The sequence below is a fragment of the Lytechinus variegatus genome, chromosome 16, assembly GCF_018143015.1.
Source record: "Lytechinus variegatus isolate NC3 chromosome 16, Lvar_3.0, whole genome shotgun sequence".
NCBI classification, from domain to species: Eukaryota; Metazoa; Echinodermata; class Echinoidea; order Temnopleuroida; family Toxopneustidae; genus Lytechinus; species Lytechinus variegatus.
This window is the reverse complement of record NC_054755.1, coordinates 21,973,442-21,999,858: the sequence shown is the minus strand read 5'-3', so window position 1 is coordinate 21,999,858 and position 26,417 is coordinate 21,973,442. Positions and strand designations below refer to the sequence as shown.

The 26,417-nt window shown below is 37.7% G+C and overlaps 1 protein-coding gene across 1 annotated transcript; it reads right to left on the bottom strand.

The window, feature by feature from the left end:
- On the bottom strand, nucleotides 1-24,072 carry LOC121430023 (translationally-controlled tumor protein homolog). Its single transcript, XM_041627295.1, has 4 exons — nucleotides 23,795-24,072; nucleotides 18,511-18,587; nucleotides 17,017-17,201; nucleotides 1-685 (listed from the first exon to the last, which is right to left on the bottom strand). The coding sequence occupies exons 1-4, from the start codon at nucleotides 23,820-23,822 to the stop codon at nucleotides 397-399; spliced, it is 579 nt and encodes a 192-aa protein (XP_041483229.1). The 5' UTR covers nucleotides 23,823-24,072; the 3' UTR covers nucleotides 1-396.
- Nucleotides 24,073-26,417: the final 2,345 nt, after the last annotated feature.

Genomic DNA, 26,417 nt, shown 5'->3' with positions numbered 1-26,417 from the left:
CTGAATATGTCCTACAAAGAAATCTCCGCTCTTCTAGCCATTTTTACTGTACCAACGTCTAAAACATGTTCGTTTGGTGATCGTGCCTTTCAGTTAGCAGCACATGTACTGTGGAATAAACTGCCTATTAATCTGAGGGCCATCACATGTATCTTCAAAAATATACTTGTTCTCATATGTTAGATTATTTTATAAAGGAAAAGCACCATATATGTTACAATGTTTTGTTGATTATTCATTTAGTATTTATGCATTTTATTCTCAGTATATACCTGAATTAGCCTTAATTACCTCTTTTGTACAAGCGCATAGAGATTCCGTCGAATATTATGCGCTATGCATTTATTATTATTATATTATTATTATTGTCAACTCGAATTGCATCCAATGAATGACCTAACACGTTTCGGTCACCAAACCATCTTGTATGAAGTAGAGAAATATTACGTCCGGGTCATCTTTGGGGCAGGTCATGGGGACGAGCATCCCTTCAACTTCATACTCATCTTCATCGGCAGTATAGAATCTAAAATCTTTCTCTTCGAATGAAGAGATTATGACTTCTTTGATATCCGAGGTGATGTTATCCTTAAAGATTTCCAACTCTGCCCCCATCTTGTCCGCTTCTTCACCGTCGCCGTTATTCCTCAGGGCTGCAATCTCTTCCTTTTTCCTTTTTACCAACCTGCACATAAAATACAAGAATTATTTACCGTTATTTGAAAACGAAATTTACCGCGTCACTAGGTGAGTAAACTTAAGTTCACCCCCAGAAAAATGTTAATTTGAATAAATAGAGAAAAATCCATCAAGCATAACTTTACACTGAAAATTTCATCACAATCGGATGTAAAAAAAAAAGAAAAAAAAAGAGAGAGATCTGGCATTTTAAAGCTTGACTATAACCTATTTGACAACATGCATCCTGATGGTCCGATGAGGCGACTGGTTATATGTCACTCCGGCACTATTTATTTTGTATTTTATTATATGAAATCTGAAATATTCTAATCTCCTCATTCTCATGTCATGTGAAACAAGTTTTCTTTCTCCCTGAAAAATATGGAAATACCTATATGGTTCATTCAAGTTGGTCTTTAATGAACAAGTCCACCCCTTTTGCAGCAGAATAATGATTTTGAATAAAAAGAGAAAAATCAAACAAGCATATAACACTGAACATTTCATCAACATCGGAAGTGAAAGAAGAGATTATGGCATTTTGTATTTTAAGGTTTCACCATATTTCACAACTTACATATTCTGGTCAGTATTCAAATGAGGGGACTATAATGATATCGCTCACTCGCTCTTTCTTTTATATGAAATGTTCCTTTTTTTCCTGATTCTCTTGTGAAACAAAGTTTTCTTCCACCCTGAACATATGGAATTGCCATTATGATTCATTTAACTTGGTCCTTATACTAATTCAAATATTATATACTTCAGTCAATAAAAACAAAGAAATAGTAAGGGTCATCATCGACTCATCTCGCATTTCCATTTCATTGAAGTTGTGCATATACAAATATTTAAAAAATAAAAATAAGTGAAACTTTTAATTTGATATTTAGTTTTCATGTTTCACATCCGATTTTGATGAAAATTTAAGTGTTATTCTTATTCTCTGTTCTCAATGATTCATATCAGGTATTCAGCTAGGGTAAGGGATGATTCACTTTTAACAAATAGGCCCGTATTCTGAAGTCAGGGTTAACTTAAACTCAGGTTTAAAGTTGTAGTTTAAGTATGGGAAGCCAATCTTTACATAAATCACCAACGGTAGAGATATCATATTTCAGCTCATTTGGCTCCCAAATCGTTCATAATTGTCAAGGAAGTATATAGATTATTGTCTTCATGCACTATCGACGAATCAAGAAAGAGCAGATTAAACATAAGAAATGTCCAACTAATTTTTTTTAATACTAAATAGGTTCATTATTGCGGATGGAAATAATCGCTAGAGGGTATTCATTTGTCTCGCAATCTACTATGGTCAACAAGGAAATTCGTGATCACTCTCGCAAAAAGTGTTACTGGCTTTCTAGGAAATTCGTGATCACTCTCGCAAAAAGCGTTCACTAGCTTACAAGTTCACGAGCTTTCGAGTGCCGCTGCAACTCTTTATCAAGTGACACGGATTGTCCGATATCGTACTCTATTTATCCTAATAGTAGGCGGCAAGTAGTAAGAATTCCAAAAATTTTCTGTAGAATCTGATTTTTTGTGCTATTTCTCCTATTTTTAGGGTGCTGAATACGAATCTGCTTGTTGCCAAATTTATAAATGCCGTCTTCGACCGTTGCCATGGCAACCGATTAATTTCTCAAAAATAACATGTATTCCCATGTAATTGGTAGATAAACATGATATTAATTAGCCAAGAGATTGAATTCAAGGTTCCGATTAAATACAAATAAAATTCAGAAATATTTAAGATCATCAAAATAGTTCCAATTAGCCTGTTGCCATGGTAACGGCTCATTTTTCCTCCAGAAAAGTAAAAAAAATTATTTAAAAGTTGTATAATCTGTTTTTTTTTCTTTTTCCCTGCGATTAGGGTGTTAAACATAGGGAGTGATTTTGCTAAATGTATAAATACACTTTCATTCCGTTGCCATGGTAACCAAATAATACCTAATTTGGTAAAAAAAGAAAATAACATGGAAAAAAAGATAATGGCAGGGAAGACAATAAAAGCTACTTAATCTACATGTGTTGGGGTTTTCCCACTCATTTACAACAAAAACTACATAAGTGATATGCATGAGATTATTGGAATGATAGGAATTGATGTTGCCTTGACAATGCTTGAATTTAAAAATATATATCAATGTTGCAAATGGCCCGTTGCCATGGTAACATCTTATTTTTCTCAGAAAAGTACAAATTTTGATAAAATCATGTAGAGTCACTTTTTATCCTTAAATTTCCACTAAGTTTAGGTTGCTAAAAATTGGTAATTATGTAAGTACCATCTCAGACCATTGCCATGGCAACCAAATATCAACTTATTTGGTAAAAAATAACCTGTTGAAAAAAGGTAATGGTGGATGTACAGTAAAAACGAACTAATATACATGCGAAAGGCTTGACCCATTAATTTAATTTTTAAAGCAAAATTCCGGTAAGTATTCTGCATTAATTAATTAGAATGATAAAATGGATAATTCCTTAGCAACGCTTGATTTTATCAATAACTATCAATGATGCAAATGGCCTATTGTCATGGTAACGGCTCCATTTACACCAGAAAATAACATTTTAATAAAGATATGTCTGATTATTCTTTCATTTCCGCCATAGTATACATGTAGGTTGCTAGACATTGATATGCTTGTTGCTGTTGCTTTGATAGTGGTTAATCAATTTAATTTCATATGATAAATATCAATGTTGCAAATTGCCTGATGTCTGATGTCAAATCGCCTGATGTCTGAATACATATCTTCAGAACCTCCCTGCACTCCCTACTCATTACGACACATTTTCAGAGCTGCTGAAGAAATCATCAAGGAAGAATATTCCACAGGGATGCCATACAAGCTATACTCAGGGCCAGCAGAAACACCAGATTTGGATCCTTGGGAATGACTCTACAAAGTCCCAATCTACATGCAGGTCCCAAGTTACCGCCGGCCAAGTGGCCAGCCAGCTTCTAGTGAACAGCCAAGGCAACCCGCGAAGTTCCATCCTCAAAGTTTGGGAATAGCCTGCCAAGAGTCATCTGAATTCAAAAGAACTTTCAGCATGAACAACTTGTGCAATGCTATCACAGCAATGAAGATCAGCAAGGCAGCTGGATTGGACGATGTCCTCGATCTGTGAACAGATGGGACATCTTGGACCTGTTGCACTCCAACGGCGGCTTGGCATGCTAAACTACTGTTTTGAGTGAAAGCACAATGCCAAACTTATGGAGGAAAACAAGGGTAGTTGCCTTACTCAAGCCAGGCAAAACACCAGCCAGCCCAAAGAGCTACAGGCCAATATCTCTGCTTTGTCATACAAGATCTTTGAAAGGCTCCTCCACCACATTGCTCCCTTGGTGGATGAGCTCCTTATTCCAGAACAAGCAGGATTTAGGCCTGGAAAGTCTTGTTCTAGTTAACTGCTGAATCTGACACAGTACATTGAAGATTGCTTCGAGGAAGGGTTGATAAAAAGAGCAGCCTTTGTTGACCTCATTGAAGCTTATGACACAATCATTGAATACTCACAAGGAAAGTCTTTGAGATGACCATGGACCTATCCATGGCCTGACAGACAATTCAGAACATGCTCTCAAATCAACAGTTTTGGGAATCTCAGTGGTTCCCGTAGCCAGGCGCGGATCCATGGGGGGGGCCGAGGGGGCCTTGGCCCCCCCCCCCTTCGGCGAAAAAAAAAAGAGGGAAAGAAAGAGAAAAAGAGGGGAAGAGGGGAAAAAAGAAGAAAAAGAAGAAAGGAAGAAAAAAAGAGAGGAAAAGGGGGAAAGAAAAAAGAAAAAGAGAGAGGGGAGAGGGGGAAAAGAAGAGGGGGAGAGAGAGGAAGAGGGGGAAGGAAGAAGAGGGGGAAAAGAGAGAGGAAAGGGGGAAAGAAAAGAAGAAAAAGGGAAGAGGGGAAGGAAGGGAAGGAAAAGAGAGAGGAAAAGGGGAAAGAAAGAGAAGGAAAAAGAGAGGGAAAGGAAAAGGAGAAAAAAAAAGAGAGGGGAAGAGGGGAAAGGAAGAGAAGAAAAGGAGAGAGAGGAAAAAGAGGAAAGAAAAGGAGGAAGAGAAGAAAAGAAAGGGAGAGGGAGGAAAGAAGAGAAGAAAAAAAGAGGGGAAAGAAAAGAAGAAGGGAAAGAAAAAAAGAGAAAAAGAGGGGAAAGAAAGAGAAAAAAGAGGAAGAGGGGGAAGGAAGAGAAGAAAAAGGGAGGGGGAGGGAGAAGAAAAAAAGAGGAAGAGGGGGAAGAGAGAGGAAAAAGAAAAAAGGAAAGAGAGGAAGAGGGAAGAAAGAAGAGGAAAAAAGAGAGAGAAGGGGGAAGAAAAGGGGAAAGGAAGAGAAGAAAAGGGAGGGGAGAGGGGGAAAAGAGGAAGAGGGGAAAGAAAAGGAGAGAGGGGAAGAGGGAGGAAAGAAAAAAAGAGAGGGGAAAGAAAAGAAGAAAAAAGGAGAAAAGAAGAGGGGAAAGAAAGAGAAAAAAGAGGAAGAGGGGGAAGGAAGAGAAGAAAAGGGAGGGAGGGGGGGGAGAAAAAAGAGGAAGAGGGTGAAAAGAGAGAGGAAAAGGGGAAAAGGAGAAAGAGGAAGAGGGAAGAAAGGAGAGAAGAAAAAAGAAAGAGAGAAAGGGGAAAGAAGAGAAGAAAAGGGGAGACGAAGAGGGAAAGGACGAGAAGAAAAAAAAAGAGGAAGAGGAGGAAAGAAAATGATGTTCGAACCAAAAGGGCGCTGAAATGATGTTCGAAGGAATGTCAAAATGCTGTTCAAACTGGGGGCAGAATTGATGTTTGAACGGGGGGGGGGGCGAATTAATGTTCGACGTAGGGGCGCCAAATTGATGTTGGAACTGGGGGGGGGGTCAAAGTGATACTCGAGCTAGGGGGGGGGGCGAAATGGTATTCGAACTAGGGGCGCCAAATTGATCTTGGACCTACATGTAGGGGCGCCGAATCGAGTTTCGAACTAGGAGGGCGCCGAAATGATGTTCGAAGGGATGCCAAAATGATGTTCGAACTGGGGGCCGAAGTGATGTTCGAACGGGGGGGGGGGGGCCGAAGTGATGATCGACCTACATGTAGGGGCGCCAAATTAATATTCAACTAGGGGCGCCAAATTGATGTTGGACCTACATGTAGGGGCGCCGAATTGATATTCGAACTAGGGAGGGGGGCCGAATCGATGTTCGAAGTGGGGGCGCCAAATTGATACACGAACTAGGGAGGGGGCCCGGGCCGAATCGATGTTCGAGGTAGGGGGCGCGAAATTGATACTCAAACTAGGGGGGCGAAATGATATTCGAACTAGGGAAGGCAAATTGAGTTCGAAGGAATGCCAAAATGATGTTCGAACTGGGGGCCGAATTGATGTTCGAACGGGGGGGGGGGGGGCAAATTGATGATCGACCTACATGTAGGGGCGCCGAACTGATATTCGAACTAGGAGGGCGCCGAAGTGATGTTCGAAGTGGGGGCGCCAAATTGATACTTGAACTAGGGAGGGGGCCGAATCGATGTTCGAGGTAGGGGGCGCCAAATTGATACTCAAACTAGGGGGCGCCGAATTGATGTTCTAACTAGGGGGCGCAAAACTAATACTCGAGCTAGGGGGGCGAAATGGAATTCGAAGGGGGGGCCAAATGATCGAACTAGGGGGGCGCAAAATTGATACTCGAGCTAGGGGGGATGATATTCGAACTAGGGAAGGCAAATTGAGTTCGAAGGGATGCCAAAATGATGTTCGAAGGGGGGGGCAAATTGATGATCGACCTACATGTAGGGGCGCCGAACTGATATTCGAACTGCCGCCTTGTTGTTGGCTCATTGTTCCATATATTGAAAGTTTGAAGTGCCTTGGCCCTGAGGTTTTTAGGCATGGCCTTGGGGATTGATGCCTTGGTCTTGGGTATTAAAGCCTTGGCCTTGGAGGTTTGAGCCTTGACTACAACACTGATGGACATATTGATAGATATTATTTACAGAAATTTTGAAGTTTACTTGCAAGCACTAAGAAATAAATGTTCAGAATTGAACCCCGAAGGGTTGATGCAAAATCAGCACCCTATGGGTTAAAAAATTGAACCCCTGATTTGGGGTTCAAAAATTGAACCCTGCGGTTGGGGTTCATTTTTGCACCCTGCGGGTTCAAAATTTCACCCCTAGGGGTTCAATTTAAAATTTAGGGGTGCAGTTTTGAACCCGCAGGGTGCAAAAATGAACCCCAACCGCAGGGTTCAATTTTTAAACCCCAAATCAGGGGTTTTGATACTTTATATGATTGTTGCAAGAGCGGAAGAGCCAATGTTTGCTGATTAGGATTGACAAGACAACTCACTGTTTTGAATGGAATTCAAGCGAATAACAAAAGATTATATAATATATCCAAACACTTACAGATGAAAGTAGGCAGTGCACTCCCAATTAGTAAATGCTGAGTGCTGACTACTGAATCTACCTCACCTTTATAATAAAAAACATGTAAATTTATATCTTTTTCAAGAATATCTTACCCAAAATAAAATATTAATTTCTTTCATGCAGAATATACAATTTAGTTATTGCACAACCAGTTTTCATACGCGGCGATACAGGGGCGTCATCCCCGTAAGATTTTTCAACCCCTGAAGCAAAAAGTAGAAAAGAAAAAAATAATGGGAGTACCCACAAGAACGAAGAATGCCTACAGTGCAAGAGAGGTTTCTGTGAGAAGTAACTGAACTAGACATTACCCATTCGGCAATGGGAGTCAATATTTCGGAACGATTATTACTTGACTTGAAATTAGGGCCCCCTAAGAAATCCTGGATCCGCGCCTGGATCCCGCTCACATAATTCTAGCAGGGCCTACTCTGATGAGAAGTTAAACGAATTGAAAGCATCAAATGGTTAAAATAGAAATCGCTCGAGTTTCCCGCTCGCATCGATTATTTGTTAAAGTGATATTACATTTATTCATGAACACATCATTATAAAACCATTATTCAATTGCATCTTCTTCATGCATAGGCGGATACAGGTGGGGACCCGAGGGGCCCGGACCCCCTATTGGTAGAGCAAAAAAGGGGGGGAGAAAGAAAAAGGAAGGAAAAGAAAAAAGAAAAGGAGGAAGACGAATGAATAAAATAAGATGAGAGGAAGACTTGGAAAAAATATTTTATGTCACTATATAAAATTTTCGCTCGCGCTTCGCGCTCGCATTGCCTGTTAAGTGATCAAAATATCTTGTTCAACACGGAGCTTGAATATCACGTTTGGAAGTCAGTATTCAAAACATATTTCTCCTTGGAAATCGAACTTTCATTAATTTTTGTGATTTACATATTGATTTTTAAAAAGTGCTCTGTAAAATGTTAGTTTTATGGTCTGAATATTAACATTTTCCAATTGCGCTGCGCGTTCGCGAATTTGGTTTATCAGGTACCTATTATTTTCATGTATTCCACAAAGTTTTCAAAATATCCCTTTTCAGGTCTGATTATCAAAACGCATCAGCTAGCGCTGCTATGCTTGCATTTTTGATTGGCAGGTTATGTATGTCTCAATATTGATTGTATAACAAACTACTTAAAATCCCCTTTTCATGACAGTTTATCAAAAATTTCTGATCGCGATTTGCGCTCGCATTAATGGTTAAAAATATATCAACTAATTAATGATGCATCCTATTCATGAATAAAAAGGTGCTTGAAATGTTCAGTGTTCAGGCCATAATATCATCAGATTCCGCGCCCTCATTATGCATTAATATTAAGATATCAATTTAATAATTAAATTGTCACTTTTGTTTTATCTCGCGCTTAGCAAGATGAATAGGAAGATATATAGTCATCATATTCATATGATAACATGTCCTAAGGATGTCAAGGTCCTATGTCTCAAAATTAAAGTAATAATGAAACATATCAGCTCTTTATCAAGTGCGATTTATATCCACCTTACAAGTTTACTACAAAGTGTTTGAAATATCAGATCGGAATATCAAATATTTTAAGCTCGCGCTTCGCGCTCGCTTTTATTTTCATGATAAAAGATTGTTTAGAATGCCTAGATTCTAGGTGTAAATCTGAAACACGCGCGCGCATTTTCATTCAGTTATCCAGTTTCAGATCACAATATCGAAAAATTCTGCTCGCCCTTTGTGCTCGTATTAGGAAGATCCCCTTTCTCATGATTTACAAAACACGAATAGAGTTTCCCGTTCAAGGTCGAAATCTCGATTTTTTTTACGCTCGCACTTCGCGCTCGCATAATTTGATTGTGAAATATGTAATGTCTTCATGGCTAAATGCAAGCAGTCCTTAAAAGGCACTTTTCGATCAGTTCAAAACGCACTTCGCGCTCGCATCAATTTTTTAGTTACATAGCTATCTTGTTCATGATTACAAAAACTGATTAAAGTTTTCCATTCTTTATGTAGAAATGTCAAAAATTTTGAGCTCGCGCTTCGCGCACGTATTTATTTGATTGTGAAATATGTAATGTCTTCATGGCAAAATGCAAGCAGTCCTTAAAAGGCACTTTTCGATCAGTTCAAAACGTATACAAACATTTTCTGCTCGCGCTTTGCACTCGCATTACTCATCTTTTTCATGATTTAGGAAACATGAATAGAGTGTCCCGTTCTAGGTCTAAATCTAGAATTTTTCCGCTCGCACTTCGCGCTCGCATCAATTGATTTGATTTGATTTATTGTTTTCTTCTGCATCCATAACATTCGTATAATACATTTTTCACAACATAAAAAAATAATATGTTAGCACTTTTGGCATGAATCATAAATAATGAGTACTAAAAAAATAATTCCAGGCAAAAATGATTAACTATATGATATTCACAATTTGCAGGAGGATTGTCATCATAAGCAGATTGCTTGAAAAAATGACAATCCCAAACTTATACTAACTGAATTAATACATTTATAAAGCAGAATTGGCATATATTTTCAAATACGAAACATGAATTCATGCAATGTTATAGTATGAAGATGAAGATGATAAAGCTAAGGGTGACGGTGATATGATGATGATGTTGATGATGATTATGATGATGATGATGGCCATGGAGATGATGGTGGTCATGATGAAGATATTGGTAATGACTAAATCGAAGGAGGAATAAATTCACGATAAAAAGGATATGACACAAAAATTTTACTTCTAATATTCTGATAATAACATAGATTTAACGTTTGCCTTAAATGAGTAAAGAGACGAAGATTGTTTTACAGACTCTGCTGGTAGAGAGTTACACAAATCTGGACCATGGTGTCTTATGGATTTCTGCGCAATAAGCAGTTTGGGGTTGATTAAATGGAAATTTGAAGTTACGGGTAGGGTATGAATGAATAGATGTATTCAGAGAATAAAAATTGTGGAATGAAGGTAGGTGGGAGCATGTTATTTACGTACTTAAACATAAGTAGTAAACTTTGAAGTGTATTTATGTCAAATACTGCATTAGAGTCTTTAGTTTATGGAATAATGGATTTGTGTGTGATAAATATTGGGAATCAGTACAGATTCGAATTGCTTTTTCTGTAATTAAGTAAATTGTATTAAAGTTTTCCATTCTTTATGTAAAAATGTCAAAAATTTTCAGCTCGCGCTTCGCGCTCGCATTGTTTAATTGATGAAATACGTAATGTCTTCATGTCTAAATGCAAGCAGTCCTTAAAAGGCACTTTTCGATCAGTTCAAAACGTATACAAACATTTTCTGCTCGCGCTTTGCACTCGCATTACTCATCTTTTTCATGATTTAGGAAACATGAATAGAGTGTCCCGTTCTAGGTCTAAAACTAGAAATTTTCCGCTCGCACTTCGCGCTCGCATCAATTGTTTAGTTATACTGTATAGCTATCCTGTTCATTATTACAAAAACTGATTATTAATTTTTCCATTCTTTATGTAGAAATGTCAAAAATTTTCAGCTCGCGCTTCGCACTCGCATTATTAGATTAATGAAATATGTAATGTCTTCATGTCTAAATGCAAGCAGTCCTTAAAAGGCACTTTTCGATCAGTTCAAAACGTATACAAACATTTTCTGCTCGCGCTTTGCTCTCGCATTACTCATCTTTTTCATGATTTAGGAAACATGAATAGAGTGTCCCGTTCTAGGTCTAAAACTACAATTTTTCCGCTCTCACTTCGTGCTCGCATCAATTGTTTAGTTATACTGTATAGCTATCCTGTTCATGATTACAAAAAGTGATTATTAATTTTTCCATTCTTTATGTAGAAATGTCAAAAATTTTCAGCTCGCGCTTCGCGCTCGCATTATTTGATTAATGAAATATGTAATGTCTTCATGTCTAAATGCAAGCAGTCCTTAAAAGGCACTTTTCGATCAGTTCAAAACGTAAACAAACATTTTCTGCTCGCGCTTTGCGCTCGCATTACTCATCTTTTTCATGATTTAGGAAACATGAATAGAGTGTCCCGTTCTAGGTCTAAATCTAGAATTTTTCCGCTCGCACTTTGCGCTCGCATCAATTGTTTAGTTATACTGTATAGCTATCCTGTTCATGATTACAAAAACTGATTAAAGTTTTCCATTCTTTATGTAGAAATGTCAAAAATTTTCAGCTCGCGCTTCGCGCTCGCATTATTTGATTGTTGAAATCTTTAACGTCTTCATGGCTAACTGTATGCAGTCTTTAACAGGACTGGTAGGCCTACCTTTCCAATCAGTTCAAAACGTTTATCAAAAATTTATACTCGCGCTTCGCGTTCGCAGTATTGCAGGCACATCTTTTTTCAGAATGTTCAAATTTTAGGAAAAATGCATACAATTTCAAAAAAAAAAATTGCTCGCGCTTCGCGCGGTCATTATAAAATATTGGATTATGATATTATACATTTATGTTGATTTAGAGAATAAAGCTAAGAGGTGACTTATAGGACTACCCCCTTCAAAGAAACAAACGAAAACAAAATCTTCGAGCGGCCGATCGGGAAAATGTGGCCCCTTTATTGGCGAAGGCTGAATCCGCCCCTGATTCATGTGCTTATGAAATAAGATAATTCAACATGCATTTAAGGCACTTATGATTGCCTGGGGGAGGGAGGGGCCGCCATTGGCGGCGGAAGCCAAAAAATGTAGGGGGTGTGCACTTGAATTTTTGGGATGGACACAGGTACAAAATTGGACAAGCGCCCCCAAAAAGGTTATCAACCTAAATTTTAGGAGTTGCTAAACCAAAAATTTTTGACAAGCAAAAAAAAAAAAAAAGGCCATCAACCTAGGGGGGGGGGGGGGACAACACACGTTTCAGGGGAGTCCACGTGAATTTAGGGGGAACCAGGAAAACAAATTGCCCAGCAAAAAAAAAAAAAGTTTATCATAAACAAATTTAGGGGGGACCGTCCCCCGTCTAAAATTTAGGAGGGGACACGTCCCCCCCCCCGCTTCCGCCGCCTATGGGGGCCGCCATTTTTCCGAAAAGTACACAGGGGCGCCAAAATCAGGTCGAATTTGGGCCCCCCTCCCTTCGAAATCCTGGATCCGCGCCTGCCCGTAGCAGATGGCTGACACACAAAAGGTCTCCCACAAGGAAGCATCATCGTCCTACTCTTTATCATCTACACAAATGACCAACCAATCCAAATAATGGGAGCTACCTTTCCGCTGATGACATTTGCATTACTTCACACAAACAGTCCTTTGAAGAGATGAAAAAGCACTCAGCGATGCTCTGGTAGGCCTGACTCCTTACTACGCTGCAAATCATCTCTGGGCAAATCCATAGAAAACCCACTGAGTCAGTGCTTTCCACCTAAAAAACAGAGATGCAGACCAGTAACTAAGGGTCAGATGGTATAGAAAATGGTTGGAACACACCAGTAAGCCAATCTACCTTGACATCACCCTATACAGTTCCCTTACCTACAAAGAACATGTTGCCAAGACAAAGGCTAAAGTTGGAGCAAGGAACAGCATCCTGAAGAAGCTTTCGAACACAAAATGGGAACAAGTGCAAAACCATCCGTGCGACAGCTCCTGCCAATTTTTCTAAGGGTTTGTGAAATTTGGGAGAATTCAGCTAGAGACAATTTTGAGAATATTTTGGGCAATTTGGCCTAGAAATCTGACAGAAATAATGATTTAGGGGTAAAGTTTTTAAGAACTTGACATGCGACAACTATTTGCTGAATTGAATTACCCCCGACTTCTAACTCCAAGGTGGCTGCCAATTTAAGGGTCACAAATGATTCCATTTTGATAGAGAGATGTTCAAAATATTTATTTGGGGGTTTTAGAGACAAGAAATAAAAATTGGGGCCCTGTTGTACAAAGAGTTGCGATTAATCCGATCAATCGCAACTATGAAAAACCAGCAAAATCAGCATATGAAATGCATGTTTGTTCAAAAAGATTTCTAGATATGAATGTATATCTGTAAAGTCATTAATTTCTTAACAATTTTGTGTGATTTCATTTGTTTACAAAGGACATTGTGCAAATTTTTCATAGAAAAAATTATGACACTGATGAATTTCCAGAGTTACAATTGATCGGATCAATCGTAACTCTTTGTACAACAGGGCCCATTTACATTTGACACACTGACCTTGCCTTTAAAACGAATGGCGGTCGGTAGTAATTAAAAATGGGTAATGGGTTTGAATATGGCGTTCCTCAGGGTTTTGTACTGGGACCTATAGTTTTTTCTCTGTATTTATTACCACTTGGGGACACTTTGAGGCAGAATAATGTTGAATTTGATTTCTTTAGTTCCCAAATCTCCAACTAGTTTTCACAATGCTATTGTATTCAGGAAATTAATGTATCAATGATAAGAAATAAAGTTAAGCCTACTCTTGAATGAACAAAAAGTCCTAGACATAGACACTATTTACCTGCCCATGATCATTTGTTAATTGGTAATTCTGAACCTGCTGAATCTGTAAGAATTCTAGGTGTTGAACTTAATTCGTCATTAACGAGTAAGCAAGTAAATTCGCTTTCTAAAACCTAAAACTCCCATTTATACAAACATGGAGCTACCATGATACTATATAATGGCCGGAAAGATATTGACGTATGATGCTTGCCATCATGCTGTTCAATCACTGGGGTTCAGGCGCCTAGATATAGTCAAAACAGCACATTCAGAACCGAGCAGTCGGTATCATTACAACAGCCAGAAAGTATGATCATGTTTCCTTTCTTCAAAGAGCTTCACTTGCTACTGGTCAAAAACAGTATCATAGAAAAATTGCTTTGTTTACTTGTCAATTAATAACTTGACACCACAATACATTTCATGCTGGGTTTTTCCATACCCTTTTCTATCCCCAACTTGGGTAAACAGTGCACAAGTTTCACTGGTCCCAGTATTCAAAATCAGTTCATGTCCTTCTGTACAATATTTTTTTGAATTTTATGTATAACACCCACTTAATATATTGTAAGCACTTGAAGAGTAGAATTATTCATTTTTATGATAATAAATGAACTAATATAGCCTAGGATTTGTATAGTGCTACTTTATTACCCTGGCTAAGCTAGTCTACCGCATCCGGTGCTCACAACTTCCTTCAAGTATCCATTTACCTCACCTGGGTTGCAGTACAATATGGATAATTTTCTTGCTTTAAAAGGAAAACACACCCCGGCTGGGAATCGAACCCATGTCCCTCAGATTGAAAGAAAGAGGCTTAACCACTAGACCACGACGCCCCCACAATGTTAAGCTATATTGGAAAATGCTTTGAGCATGTTTACATGAAGAACTTGCTATAAATGTTAAAATGTATTTATTTTAAAGGACAAGTCCACCCCAACACAAAATTAAGTTTAATAAAAAGAGAAAAATCCAACAAACACAACACTGAAAATTTCATCAAAATCGGATGTAAAACATGAAAGTTATATTTTATATTTCGCTTAATTTCACAAAAAACAGATACTTGCATTTTCTGGTCGGTATGCAAATGAGAAGACTGATGATGTCATCCACTCACTATGTCTTTTGCATTTTATTATGTGAAATATGAATTTTTCCTATTTTCTCCTCATTCTCATGTCTAATACAAAGTTTTATTCCTCCATGAACACATGTAATTAGCATTGTTTAATACTATATGGTTCAGTCAAGTTGGCCCTTATTGTCAAATCTGTATAAAATGAAATATTGTATAATTAAAACAATAAAAACAAAAGAAATAGTGAGGGACATCATCGACTGTCTCATTTGCGTATTACTGAGTTGTACTGTTATGTGAAAAATAAGCAAAATTTAAAATGCCACAACTTTCTTCTTTTACATGAAATTTTCAGCATTATGCTAGTATGATTTTTCTTTATTTATTCAAATCAACATTTATCGGGGTTGGACTTGACCTTTAAAAGAAAGCTGTTAAAGATAATAATTATAACTCTAAAGTTTATTTGGCAAATTGACATAATCCTGGCCTTCTATTAGATACAACTGAACTTTAAGGATACAAGGTAAAATTCCATGTTTTAATGTAGACTCAATGTGGGACTTTCATGAAAAACCCATTCATTTAATAATAGAATCCTGAGAAGTTTTTTTACCTCAAAAGACCTTAACCTTCACCTTGTGACATGATATATAATTAACTTGAAAATTAATAAACCTAAGTAAAGTTTTTGATGTTGATACCACAGTACAGTCAAAGTTCATTGACCAGAACTTAAACCTGAAACTCCTGCACAATGATCAGTGATAGTTGAATACCTATATGAACTCTCAAAGTTTTGCCTTATCAGAAACTTGATGAGATTCAATGATGATAATACAACATGGCCAAATCTTGGCGATCGTAAAAGACCTAAGACCTTGATCATATGACCTGAAACTTGAACTTTATGATTAATGATAATGATTATGTCGATTGGACTTTATTATAAATTGAAAATGGCCCGAGGGAGTATTTTTACATTAACAAGCATATGGATGTTGAGCACCCTAACATTAGGGGAAATGAAACGAAAATCAGAAGTTTTTATCAACTTTGTATTTTTTTGAGAAAAATCAGCTGTTACCATGGCAACGGGGGGGGGGGGTTGCATTCATATTTATATTAAATGCAAGTCTTACCAAGGCAACAGTAATTATTTTCTTTCAAATGAACTCATGCAGACCACTTACCGTATGTTTTGTTCAATATTAAACGAATGGTTCAAAATTTACGCAAGTAGATTGTGATTTTTATGGTATTTTCCATTATTATCTCCCCCATATTATTCGGTTGCCATGGCAATGGCTTAAGATGGTATTTATACATTTAGCAACAAGCATATATAGATATAGCATCTTGTAATTAGAGGAAATGAAAGAAAATTCAGATTCTGTAATATTTTCTATCAAATTGATACTTTTCTGAGAAAAAATAAGCTGTTACCATGGCAACGGCCAATTTGCAATATTCCTATTTATCTTTAAATTCAAACATTGTCAAGGCAACATCAATTCCTATCATTCCAATAAACTCCTGCAGAACACTTACTGTAGTTTTTGTTCTAAATGATTTGGAAAAAACCCAACGCATGTAGATTAGGTCGCTTTTATTGTATTTCTCGCCACTATCTTTTTACCATGTTATTCCTTTTTTACCAAATAAGGTATTATTTGGTTGCCATGGCAACGTAATGAGAGTGTATTTATACATTTAGCAAAAATCATTCCTATGTTTAACACCGTAAACGCATGGAAAATGAAACAAAAAAAAAAACAGATTCTACAACTATAAATCAAATTTTTTACTTTTCTGGAAGAAAAATGAGCCGTTACCATGGCAACGGGCCAGTTGGAACTATTTTGATGATCTTAAATATTTCTGAATTTCATTTGTATTTAATTGGAACCTTCATTTCAATCTATTTGCTAATTTTTATCATGTTTATCTACCATTTACAGGGCTACACATGCTATTTTTGAGAAATTAATCCGTTGCCATGGCAACGGTCAAAGACGGCATTTATAAATTTGGCAACAAGCAGATTCATGTTCAGCACCCTCAAAATAGGGGAAATAGCACAAAAAATCAGATTCTACAGAAAATTTTTGGTAACCTTTAATATTATGACGAGGAGCTGTGTACTATAACCTCCAAGACCGTACGCACAAACGCGAGAACAATAGGTGGGCACTGATCCGTTGTGTGATTGGTCAGGAGGTATGCAAATAAGCCGGGGGTATATGCAAATACGCCGTGGGTCGGCAATATGCAAATGAGACCAAAATTGGCGATTAATTTTTTTTATATACTTTTGGCTTCCCATACTTAAACCACAACTTTAAACCTGAGTTTAAGTTAAACGTGACTTCAGAATACGGGCCTTACAATCTACTCTAATTATGAGCTACTCACCGACCAACGTATCCTCTCAGCCATAACTGGTAATCTTTCACGGCGAATTGCTGGGCGGCTTCTGCCAGGTGAGGCATCTTAAGGGTCCTAACTGGGTCTTCGGTGGCTGCTGGTTCGTCGGCTTCTGCAGATTTGTTTCCGCCGATCAGTCCCTCGTCAATGGGACTTGGTTCTTCGTACACTATCTGTATATTACAATATATATAGTAATGAATAATAATGTAATAAATGATAATTACAATAGTGATATCTTATTTAGCGCACATGCCGTCAATTTTACCTTAATCTTGTGACCCATATTGTGTATTTAGTTGTACATGTCGTAACGACCCCCCCCCACAAAAAAAACACAACTAATAATGATTATTATTATTATTATTAAATTATCATTCATTGTACTGAGCCGTTCTCAAATTCTTACCTGATTCGACAGGGAAATGCGGGGGTGGGGAATGTTTGTGATATAGTATAATGGAAAAAATTGAACTTTAATTGTCTAGCTGCGATTCTTTTTTCAAGCCTATCGTAATTATTTGACACACTGCTGGACAAGAGCTGTATTTTTCTACTCTACCCATATAGCCAACATTTTGACGTGGTGTCAGAAAAAAAATCTTGCATGGGGGAGGGGGGGGGGGTGGGGGCAAATGATCATTCATCGTGCAGATCAGAATTCGAATCCTCACTCGACAAGGAAGTCTTAATGATGTTATAAAATGTGAACTGTATATAGTGACTACGATTGTTAATTGTTAATGTAATGTTTCAGTAGAACGAAATAAGTATACAAAACTCTCTGTATAATTATAAAACTTTATTCTAATTATTAACCCATTGTTACCCACCTACATTTCTCCTTATACTCTGAATACGTCACTGATTCAAAATCTCGATATCCTCAAGACATATTAACCCCCAAAGTATTAATGATAGTATATTTTTTCATGCTTTGTATTTTTATAAAATTATTCTATTTTGATACTGTTAATTTATGTTGTTTTTTATGTGAAAGTTCTGTACAATTCAGCTCTTGCTGCGAACAGTCTTTGAATGAAATACCATTATTATTATTATTATCATTCTAAATGAATTATTTATACGATTTCTACGGAATTCTTTTTAATTTTCTCCCATTAACACGACAATGGCCTTTATTGAGTACCATGCATACATTTTTATGCAACGTTCGCTGCTGCGACCACCAGTACATCAATCCCGTATAGATCTATGCAAGATCTTCCAAAAGGCCGGGGGCACATTTTCCCCAAGGAAAATTGGACAAGCAAAAAAAAAAAAAAAGTTTTCATCCAAAATTTAAGGTCATTTCGTTCCGGAAAATCTGACAAGCAAAGAAAAAAAAGGTCCTCGCTTTTAAGGGGGACACACTTATTAAAACGACAGATCATATACCTCTCATGCAAAGGGGGGCGTACGGGACGGATCCCCCCCCCCCCCGATCCGCCAGTGCCGTATACTGTTCATTTATATACTTACTTTTCCTCTCAATCTAAGTAAGGTTTTGCCGGCTCCAACCGGCTCACAGCTCCAGGCATCAGTGAAGAGTTCTTTGCCTGCAAACAAAAACGAATTGAAATGGAATCCAAAAGATGAAGAAGCAAAGGCAGTCCTCATGTAACTACTCAAATCTGGTCAAGTTCCTTATAACTTGGACCTACTCCATATAATTATACCGGTTTATTTCCAATTCGTCTAATGCCAATTTGTTCAACTGCCATATAATAATAATAATGATAATAATAGCGGTATTTATAAAGCGCCTTTTGCCTGAGGATACAAAGCGCTGCTATTATTACCCCGGCTTTAGCTCGAGCTGCCATCACCGGCGCTCAGTGCATGCAAGGAATTAATCCTGCCGGGTACCCATTCACCTCACCTGGGTCGAGTGCAGCACATTACGGATAAATTTCTTGCTGAAGGAAAACACGCCATGGTCATGATGGTTAGGATTCGAACCCACGACCCTCTGTTTGAAATATACCATTTGTATAACTGGACTGAGTGTTATGGAGTGGATGGAAATGAAATGGAGAGACCAACTGGTTATGAGACGAAATGGTGATTAAACGAAGTGATGATTGAACCAAATGGTTGTTAGATGAGATGGTGATGGACTTTTGTGATATAATTAAAAAGGTATGTTTTCGGTATTATTGAAAATGTCATAATGAGGAGAGACACTATCCCAGCCAACAATTTAATTGGACGTTATCTGATCCGGCCGGAACGTGATGTAACAAATATTGGCACAGGCGCGTACGCAAGGGGGGTTTCGGGGGTTCAAACCCCCCCCCCCTTTTCGTTTCCTTTTTTTTTTTTTTTTTTTTTTGCTTGTCTCCCCAGAGGTCGGTCTGGTCAAGGAGTTATCGGGCAAGCGCCTGATAATAATGTATATGACAGCAATAATGAACACAATCTCATGTCTCCGACGAAAAACACAGAAAAAATTTCCGCTCGCTTCGCTCGCTCCATTTATTTTATTATATCTTTTATTTCCGCATGTCGCCGACATGATCACGGTATCGCCATTAAAAAGGCCATACATGATTATCATGATGTATACTTATGAATACAAGTGAACCAAGACAAAGACATACGTTTTCTTATAAAATATGTTTTACCAATATGAAAACCAAAATGACGGAAAACGCTAAAATGTCGGTTAGCTCGCTCCGCTCGCTCGTAATAATTTATGAAATTCCATAAGTATCTAGTCTCCTGTTCAAGGCCGTATTATGAGTGCTACGAATAGAAGGACATGTAGCATCGACTAATAGTTGATTTACTAACAAACTATTGACAAGAAATGTATGTTTTGACGGGAAAACGCGAAAATTTCGGCTCGCTCACTCCGCTCGCTCGTAATCATTTATGAAATTTCTTAAGTTTCTAGTCTCTTGATCAAGGCCATATCATGAGACTTACGAGCAGAAGGACATGTATCATCAACTAATATGTAATCATTACCAACAAGCTATTGAGAAGAATTGTATGTTTTGACGGAAAAACGCAAACATTTCGGCTCGCTTGCTCCGCTCGCTCGTAATTATTCATGACATTTCTCAAGTTTCTAGTGTTCTGATCAAGGCCATATCCAGGCGCGTAGCCAGGGGGGGTGGTCGCCCCCCCAAAAAAACGTCCCCAAAAAGAAAAAAAATAAGGGAAAAAAGGAGAGGAGAAAAGGAAAAGGAAAGGAAGGAAGGAAAGGGAAGAAAGGTAGCTTTGTGTTTTTTCTATTTATTCTTTATTTTTTTCTCAAAAGAGAAACTCCTTCACTCTTCTTGCTTTAAATTCATATATGAATTTTGCTTCCGCGCTGCGCGCGGTTAAATGACAATATTGAAGTTCTCCATTGTTCCCCCACCTTTTCCCTAACCCTGTTTTTCCACCTCAGCGATGTGCTTCTTGCCAGTTAAAGTTAAAATTGATACATTAGGGCATGAATTTGAGTAAGGTTAGGCCGAAGTAAATGTATGAAGTTATCTTTTTTTTTTCAATTGATCGCGCAACTTCTGGTCTGGTCGGCTCCGAGCGGGTAAAATCTTTATATCAGTTTCTGCCGTCACCTCCATCAGCTTCTCCCGCTTTTCAGCTCATTACTATAAACAACCATAATTTGGGGGCAAACAGGTTCCTAATTTAAAAAGAGGAAGGTATGGAATTCGTGTCGTATTAAATAAAAAAGTACAATATTTTTTTATCAAATTGTATTAAACTTCATGTCATTTCCCTGTATACATTCATCTCCTGTCTTGTTTTGCGCCCTCAGTTTGAAATTTTGAATGACACTTAAGTTTCTTTATATTCAAAATGAAGCGCTTCAGGATAAGTCAAAAAATTAATCATCCTTTATTATATAGATAGATAATTTCAATAAATCACAGAAGTTTCAACTTTATGCGCACTATTTTCCTTGTAATGAAGTTCAATAATCTTAGAAAATCAATTAAATTAGAGACGATTGGGTATTAGAGATATCTACATTTGATGAAACGTCCGCCCTTTGAAATTTCAGAGTTTCATTGCTCATCGCGGGGAGGAATATCTTCCTCTACCAATCTTCTCCTCTGTTTTGCGAGTTAGAAATATGCACTGATGCTAAATTGTTTGTAATCAAATCTGATCTTTCCAAAGAAAGTTTCAATATATCTTTGAGAATACCCTTTTCTCGGGACCCTTTTTATGGCAAGAAAAAATGATAAATCACTTTAGCTTCCGCGGAGTTATTATCATTTTAATTTCCTCCATTGTATACCTCTTTTGTGCGTTTACAATCACTTTTGAAAACAAGGTTCAAAATCGCAATATAGTCAACCGAATTGGAGGTACTAGAGACAAGAGAAACGGCTCCTTTTCATTTTAATTTATGAAACACTAAAAGCTTCGCGCGGGAGGGGGAAACTCCCCCTCCCTGCACCCACCCCCTAGGGAGCGCGCTTCGCGTGCATTTACCGCCCCCTCCAAAATGAAATCCTGGCTACGCGGTTGGCCATATCATGAGTGCTACGATCCGAAGGACATGTAGCATCGACTATGATACCAACAAACTATTGACAAAAAGGTTATGTTTTCAACGCAAAAACGAGAACATTTCTGCTCGCTCGCGGGTCATGACCGCACTGTTACATACCCATCCCCACTTAAATGTTATTGTCTTATTTGCAGCGCTGAAAAAAAAAGAAAAAAAAAATCATCCCCCCCCCCCCCCCGCTCATCACTTTTAGAGACTGGGCGGGAGATTTATAAAAAAAAAAAAATCAGCTCGAAACCCCCCCCCCTTTCAAAAATTCTGCGTACGCGCCTGTATTGGCATATAGATGTTCAGACAATTGACGTTTTATGTTAGAAACAATGGAAAAATATGGATCTTAAACTTTCAACTTTATAGGTGTATAACAAAACATTTTAAAATTCAGAACGATATACGGACATCCAGAAATCCTTAAATCTGTCTATATATATAACGTTCATTAAGCGTTTAGAATTGATAGTTTTTTTTATGTTTTAATAAACATCTTCGGAACGTTCAGGAGCTTCCATTCCGTCTTGCAAGCACGTCCAAAAATGTTTAAAAATGTTAATAATAATAGTACTACTACTAATAATAATATATAAATATATATATAATTAAAATTTTTAATTATATATATATATATATATATATATATACAGTGCGTCCCAGAAAAAACGAAACCGAGATTTGGCGATCATTTATCATAACGTAACCATAAATAGAATAGACAAATGACCTACCAACTTAAAGCTTAATTAGAATCTCGTCTTTCATCTGATATTACTTATGTTATTTCTCATTCACGCATGAGTGAGCAAAAGCAATTTGAAGAAAGGATACCAAAAACTCATTTGGCGAGGGGTATCTGGGTTTCAAAAAGAAAACCACATCTTTTAAAAGTTCAATATCTGCTCTTAAATTTGATACCTCGATTACAGAAAATGGTCAAGAAATAAAAAAGTTCTGGTTTTAGAAGCCTAATTTCATATAATAAAATACAAAAGAACAAGTGGAGATGTGACATCATCAGCCCACCTAATGAATATTCATGACGACTGTTCTCACAAAATATACGTGAACTTTAGAATTCAATAACTTTGTTATTTATCCGATTTTGATGAAATTTTTGGCATTTTGCTCAGTAAATTCGAAACTATACATACTTTCAGCCCGGACCATCCCTTTAAGGTCAGGGGTTCTCAAACTACGGCCCGCGAGGCTCTGATGGGGGTTTTTTATCACTAAAGTCACAATATGAAACATAGCTCAATATGATTACATTGTGTATCCATAGACCTAACCGTAATAAAAGTAATGGCAGTCAAATTAATTTGACTTAGTTTAACGAAGTCTTTTCTTTTTGTTCGTTCTATTTTGTATTAGATGACCAGCGCTGTTCTCTCCATGTTTGGATCTACATAATACAGGTGCGAAAGTGCATTTTCCACAATGAACACTTTAAAGAACTAACTCATACCGAAGTACCTTGACAGGGGCCGCGGAACGGATTTCAAAATGGGGAGCTGGCCAGGCAAAAAAACCCAGTCATATGGTCATTTTTGTACATGGTTTGGAAAAAATGGGGGAGGGGCTGCTTCCGCGGCCCCTGCTTGACCAGTGAACATTTTGCACCAGTGCCTTCTTAACTCAATTTTTGCTGACAGACTGTCACTTTTCCCATATTGAAAGTGACTAGGAGACTGACATTTAGTATACTACAATTTTGTTACCATTAATATTGACTCTCGCTGTAATTTGAAATCTTTTTAAATTTTGTCTGCGTTCCTTATGAAACTTTTATACATTTGTTGGATTAAATAACCTACTCCTAAAATAAGGGCCATATTGCACAAGAGCACCTAGCGGGACCCCGACCACAAGGGTCTTTGCGCTTCGCGCACATTTTTTTTCTAAGTATCCACCCAATGCACCCTGGCCCTTTCAGGTTTACTTGGATTCTCATCTGGCCCTTCAAAGAAAAAGTTTGAGAATCCCTGGTCTATAAGGTCAGGTGAGGGTTAGGGTGGCTGCATTGTCGCAAGAGAAACTCTTAATTTCCCCTGATTCACAATGAAATATCGAAAACATAGCAGAACTTGAACACTTTGAAATTTGTGCATTTTCTGGTGGGGTTCATTAACTTTTGGGCATAGCTATATAGGTTTTAATTAAAATACAAGCATATCCCCTTGAAAAACGGCATGCACTACTCATAAACAAAACAAATAGAAGAATGACATATATTACCATTAAAAATGTCCTTGTAGATAATCATTTTGATGTGATGCGATCTTGAGCTAGTCTCTGAGACGGATTTCCAGCACTTGTCCGGATTTGGTCTGAGATAAATTCACAAGAGTCTATACAGTTCGTGGTATATACGATAACACAACTGGATGTCCGAAAAAAAAAACCTTGCAGATCCCTATTGCTAGATTATTAGACGGTTCGCTGTCCACATATTTATATGGCGCCAATGGGAGCCTCGGTAATGATACGCCTGCGTGATCCGAAATAGGGACGACTAGCTGAAGCAGAACGCATGGATTTGGATGGTCGATTGCTGAAGTTTTATCCTCAATCGTTTTTTTTATTCTTATGGATCACTCGACCCAGACCAACTAACACATGACGTCTCAAATGCCTTTTTTAAAAAAAACATGGGTTTTGTTTTGTTTGCTGTTGATGTTTTTTTTCCGGGGGGGGGGGGGTTTATTCTGTATTCATATCCGATCTCTCTCAATTTCCTTATTTTTTTTTTTGCCTTTCCTTTAATTGTTCCCTCTCCTCTCTCTTCCTTTCCCTTCTTTGATACTATATTGACGTTCTTCTATTCTTTTCCTTCCCTCGCCACTCTCTTCATTTATTTCTCGTTTCTTTCTTTCTCCTTCACTGTCTTTCCTGTCCCTTCTCTCCCCTTCCTTTTCTTTCCATTATCCTTCTCTCTCCTTTTGTCCCTCCCCTCTCCATCACTCTCTCTCCCTTTTCTTTCCATTATCTCAGTCTCTCGCCTTTCCTTTCCCCTGTCCCTTCTCCCCCCCCCCCCTTATCCCTTTCTCTCCACTCTCCCTTCTTTTAATGTTCTTTCTACCCTCTCCTTTCTCTTCTTGCCCCTCTAACCTTCCCCTTGGCCCGGCTCTCAGCCCAGCAACAAATCGATTTGAATCGAGGAACATTAGACAGAACAAAGTTGAAAATTTCATCAAAACAGGATGTGAAATAAAAAGTTGAGAACTTATAAAGCTGACTAATTTTGATGCGAAAGTGGTATGCAAGTCACAGGTGGCGGGTACGGAACTGAGGGAACCGACGACATCAGTCACCCACAATTATCTTTGTTACACGAAATTCATTTCTTTCTTTATCATATAAAACCTGTTAAAATTCCTTTGAACATTTGGAAGTGCCATTCATCGTAAGCCTTGCGAATCAACGAAGAACTTTTGAAGTCATACTTGGAATAAAAGAGAAAATGGCTACATTTCATATGAAATACAAAAGAAATAGGGCGAGTGTGACTTCGCGTTATCCCTCATTTTGCATACTGACCAGGATGTGCATGTTACTTCAAAGCATTATGCTTGATTATTTTATCTATGCATCTCAAATAAACTTGTGTTGGGGTGACCTAACCATATGTAATCAGAAATATCATTTTATACTCTACAAGCTTTATAGCTTATAATCGATCTTATCACGGCCCCTACTTCTTGGGTATAATAGCCCTAGCTATATAAAAACCTGCGAGTAAAAAAAAACACCTCAAAAATCCCCTATTCAAGAAATGAATCTTATAACATGTCTGGAAAGAGTATTTTCTCCCAAATAATGTGATACCATTACCAATTTTTGTGGTATGTCTTCATGCTTGGATAATCATGAGGTATTCTGCCAAAGTAAGGCATGACTGCAATTACTGAATCAAGATGTCAGTGATGCCATAATCCTACATTAGTAAACATTTGCAAATCCGTTTTCAATTATATTAACATGAGAGTTTACACTAAACAAGTGGAATGCCTCTGGCCGTCTCACCTGCACCACGCAGTTCAATATAGCAGCAGTGCTGACTTTGAATACTACTCTAACTCGCACAAGATGTTCAGTGATACATGGTTACTCTTATGTCTACTTTTTATGAACTAGACCAATAAACTTACAGAGATATGATGGTTATTCAACAAAAAACCCCAACATGGCCGAAGTTCATTGACCTTACATGACCTGTGACCTTGATCATGTGACCTGAAACTCGCACAGGATGTTCAGTGATACTTGATTACTCTTATGTACAAGTTTCATGAATCAGATCCATAAACTTTCAAAGTTATGATGGTAATTCAACAGATACACCCAGTTGGGCCAAAGTTCATTGACCTTTGACCTTGGTCATGTGACCTGAAACGTGCACAGGATGTTCAGAGATACTTGATTACTATAATATCCAAGTTTAATGAACTAGACAAATAAACTTTCAAAGTTATGATGGTAATTCAACAGATACCCCCAATTCGGCCAAAGTTCATTGACCCTAAATGACCTTTGACCTTAATCATGAGACCTGAAACTTGCACAAAATGTTCAGTGATGCTTGATTACTATTATGTCCAAGTTTCATGAATCAGATCCATAAACTTTCAAAGTTATGATGGGAATTCAACAGATATCCGCAATTCGGCCAAAGTTCATTGACCCTAAATGACCTTTGACCTTGATCATGTGACGTGAAACTCGTGCAGGATGTTCAGTGATACTTGATTAACCTTATGTCCAAGTTTCATGAACTAGGTCCATATATTTTCTAAGTTATGACATTTCAAAAACTTAACCTCAGGTTAAGATTTCGATGTTGATCCCTCCAACATGGTCT

What these genes read in the sequence shown, in the direction of transcription:
- LOC121430023 (XM_041627295.1), bottom strand. Translation starts at nt 23,822, where the DNA reads ATGATTATCTACAAGGACATTTTTAATG. An exon ending in CTACAAGGACATTTTTAATG is followed by an intron (nt 18,588 to 23,794) that starts GTAATATATGTC and finishes TTTTGTTTGCAG; the next exon opens with GCAAAGAACTCTTCACTGAT. An exon ending in TACTTAGATTGAGAGGAAAA is followed by an intron (nt 17,202 to 18,510) that starts GTAAGTATATAA and finishes TGTAATATACAG; the next exon opens with ATAGTGTACGAAGAACCAAG.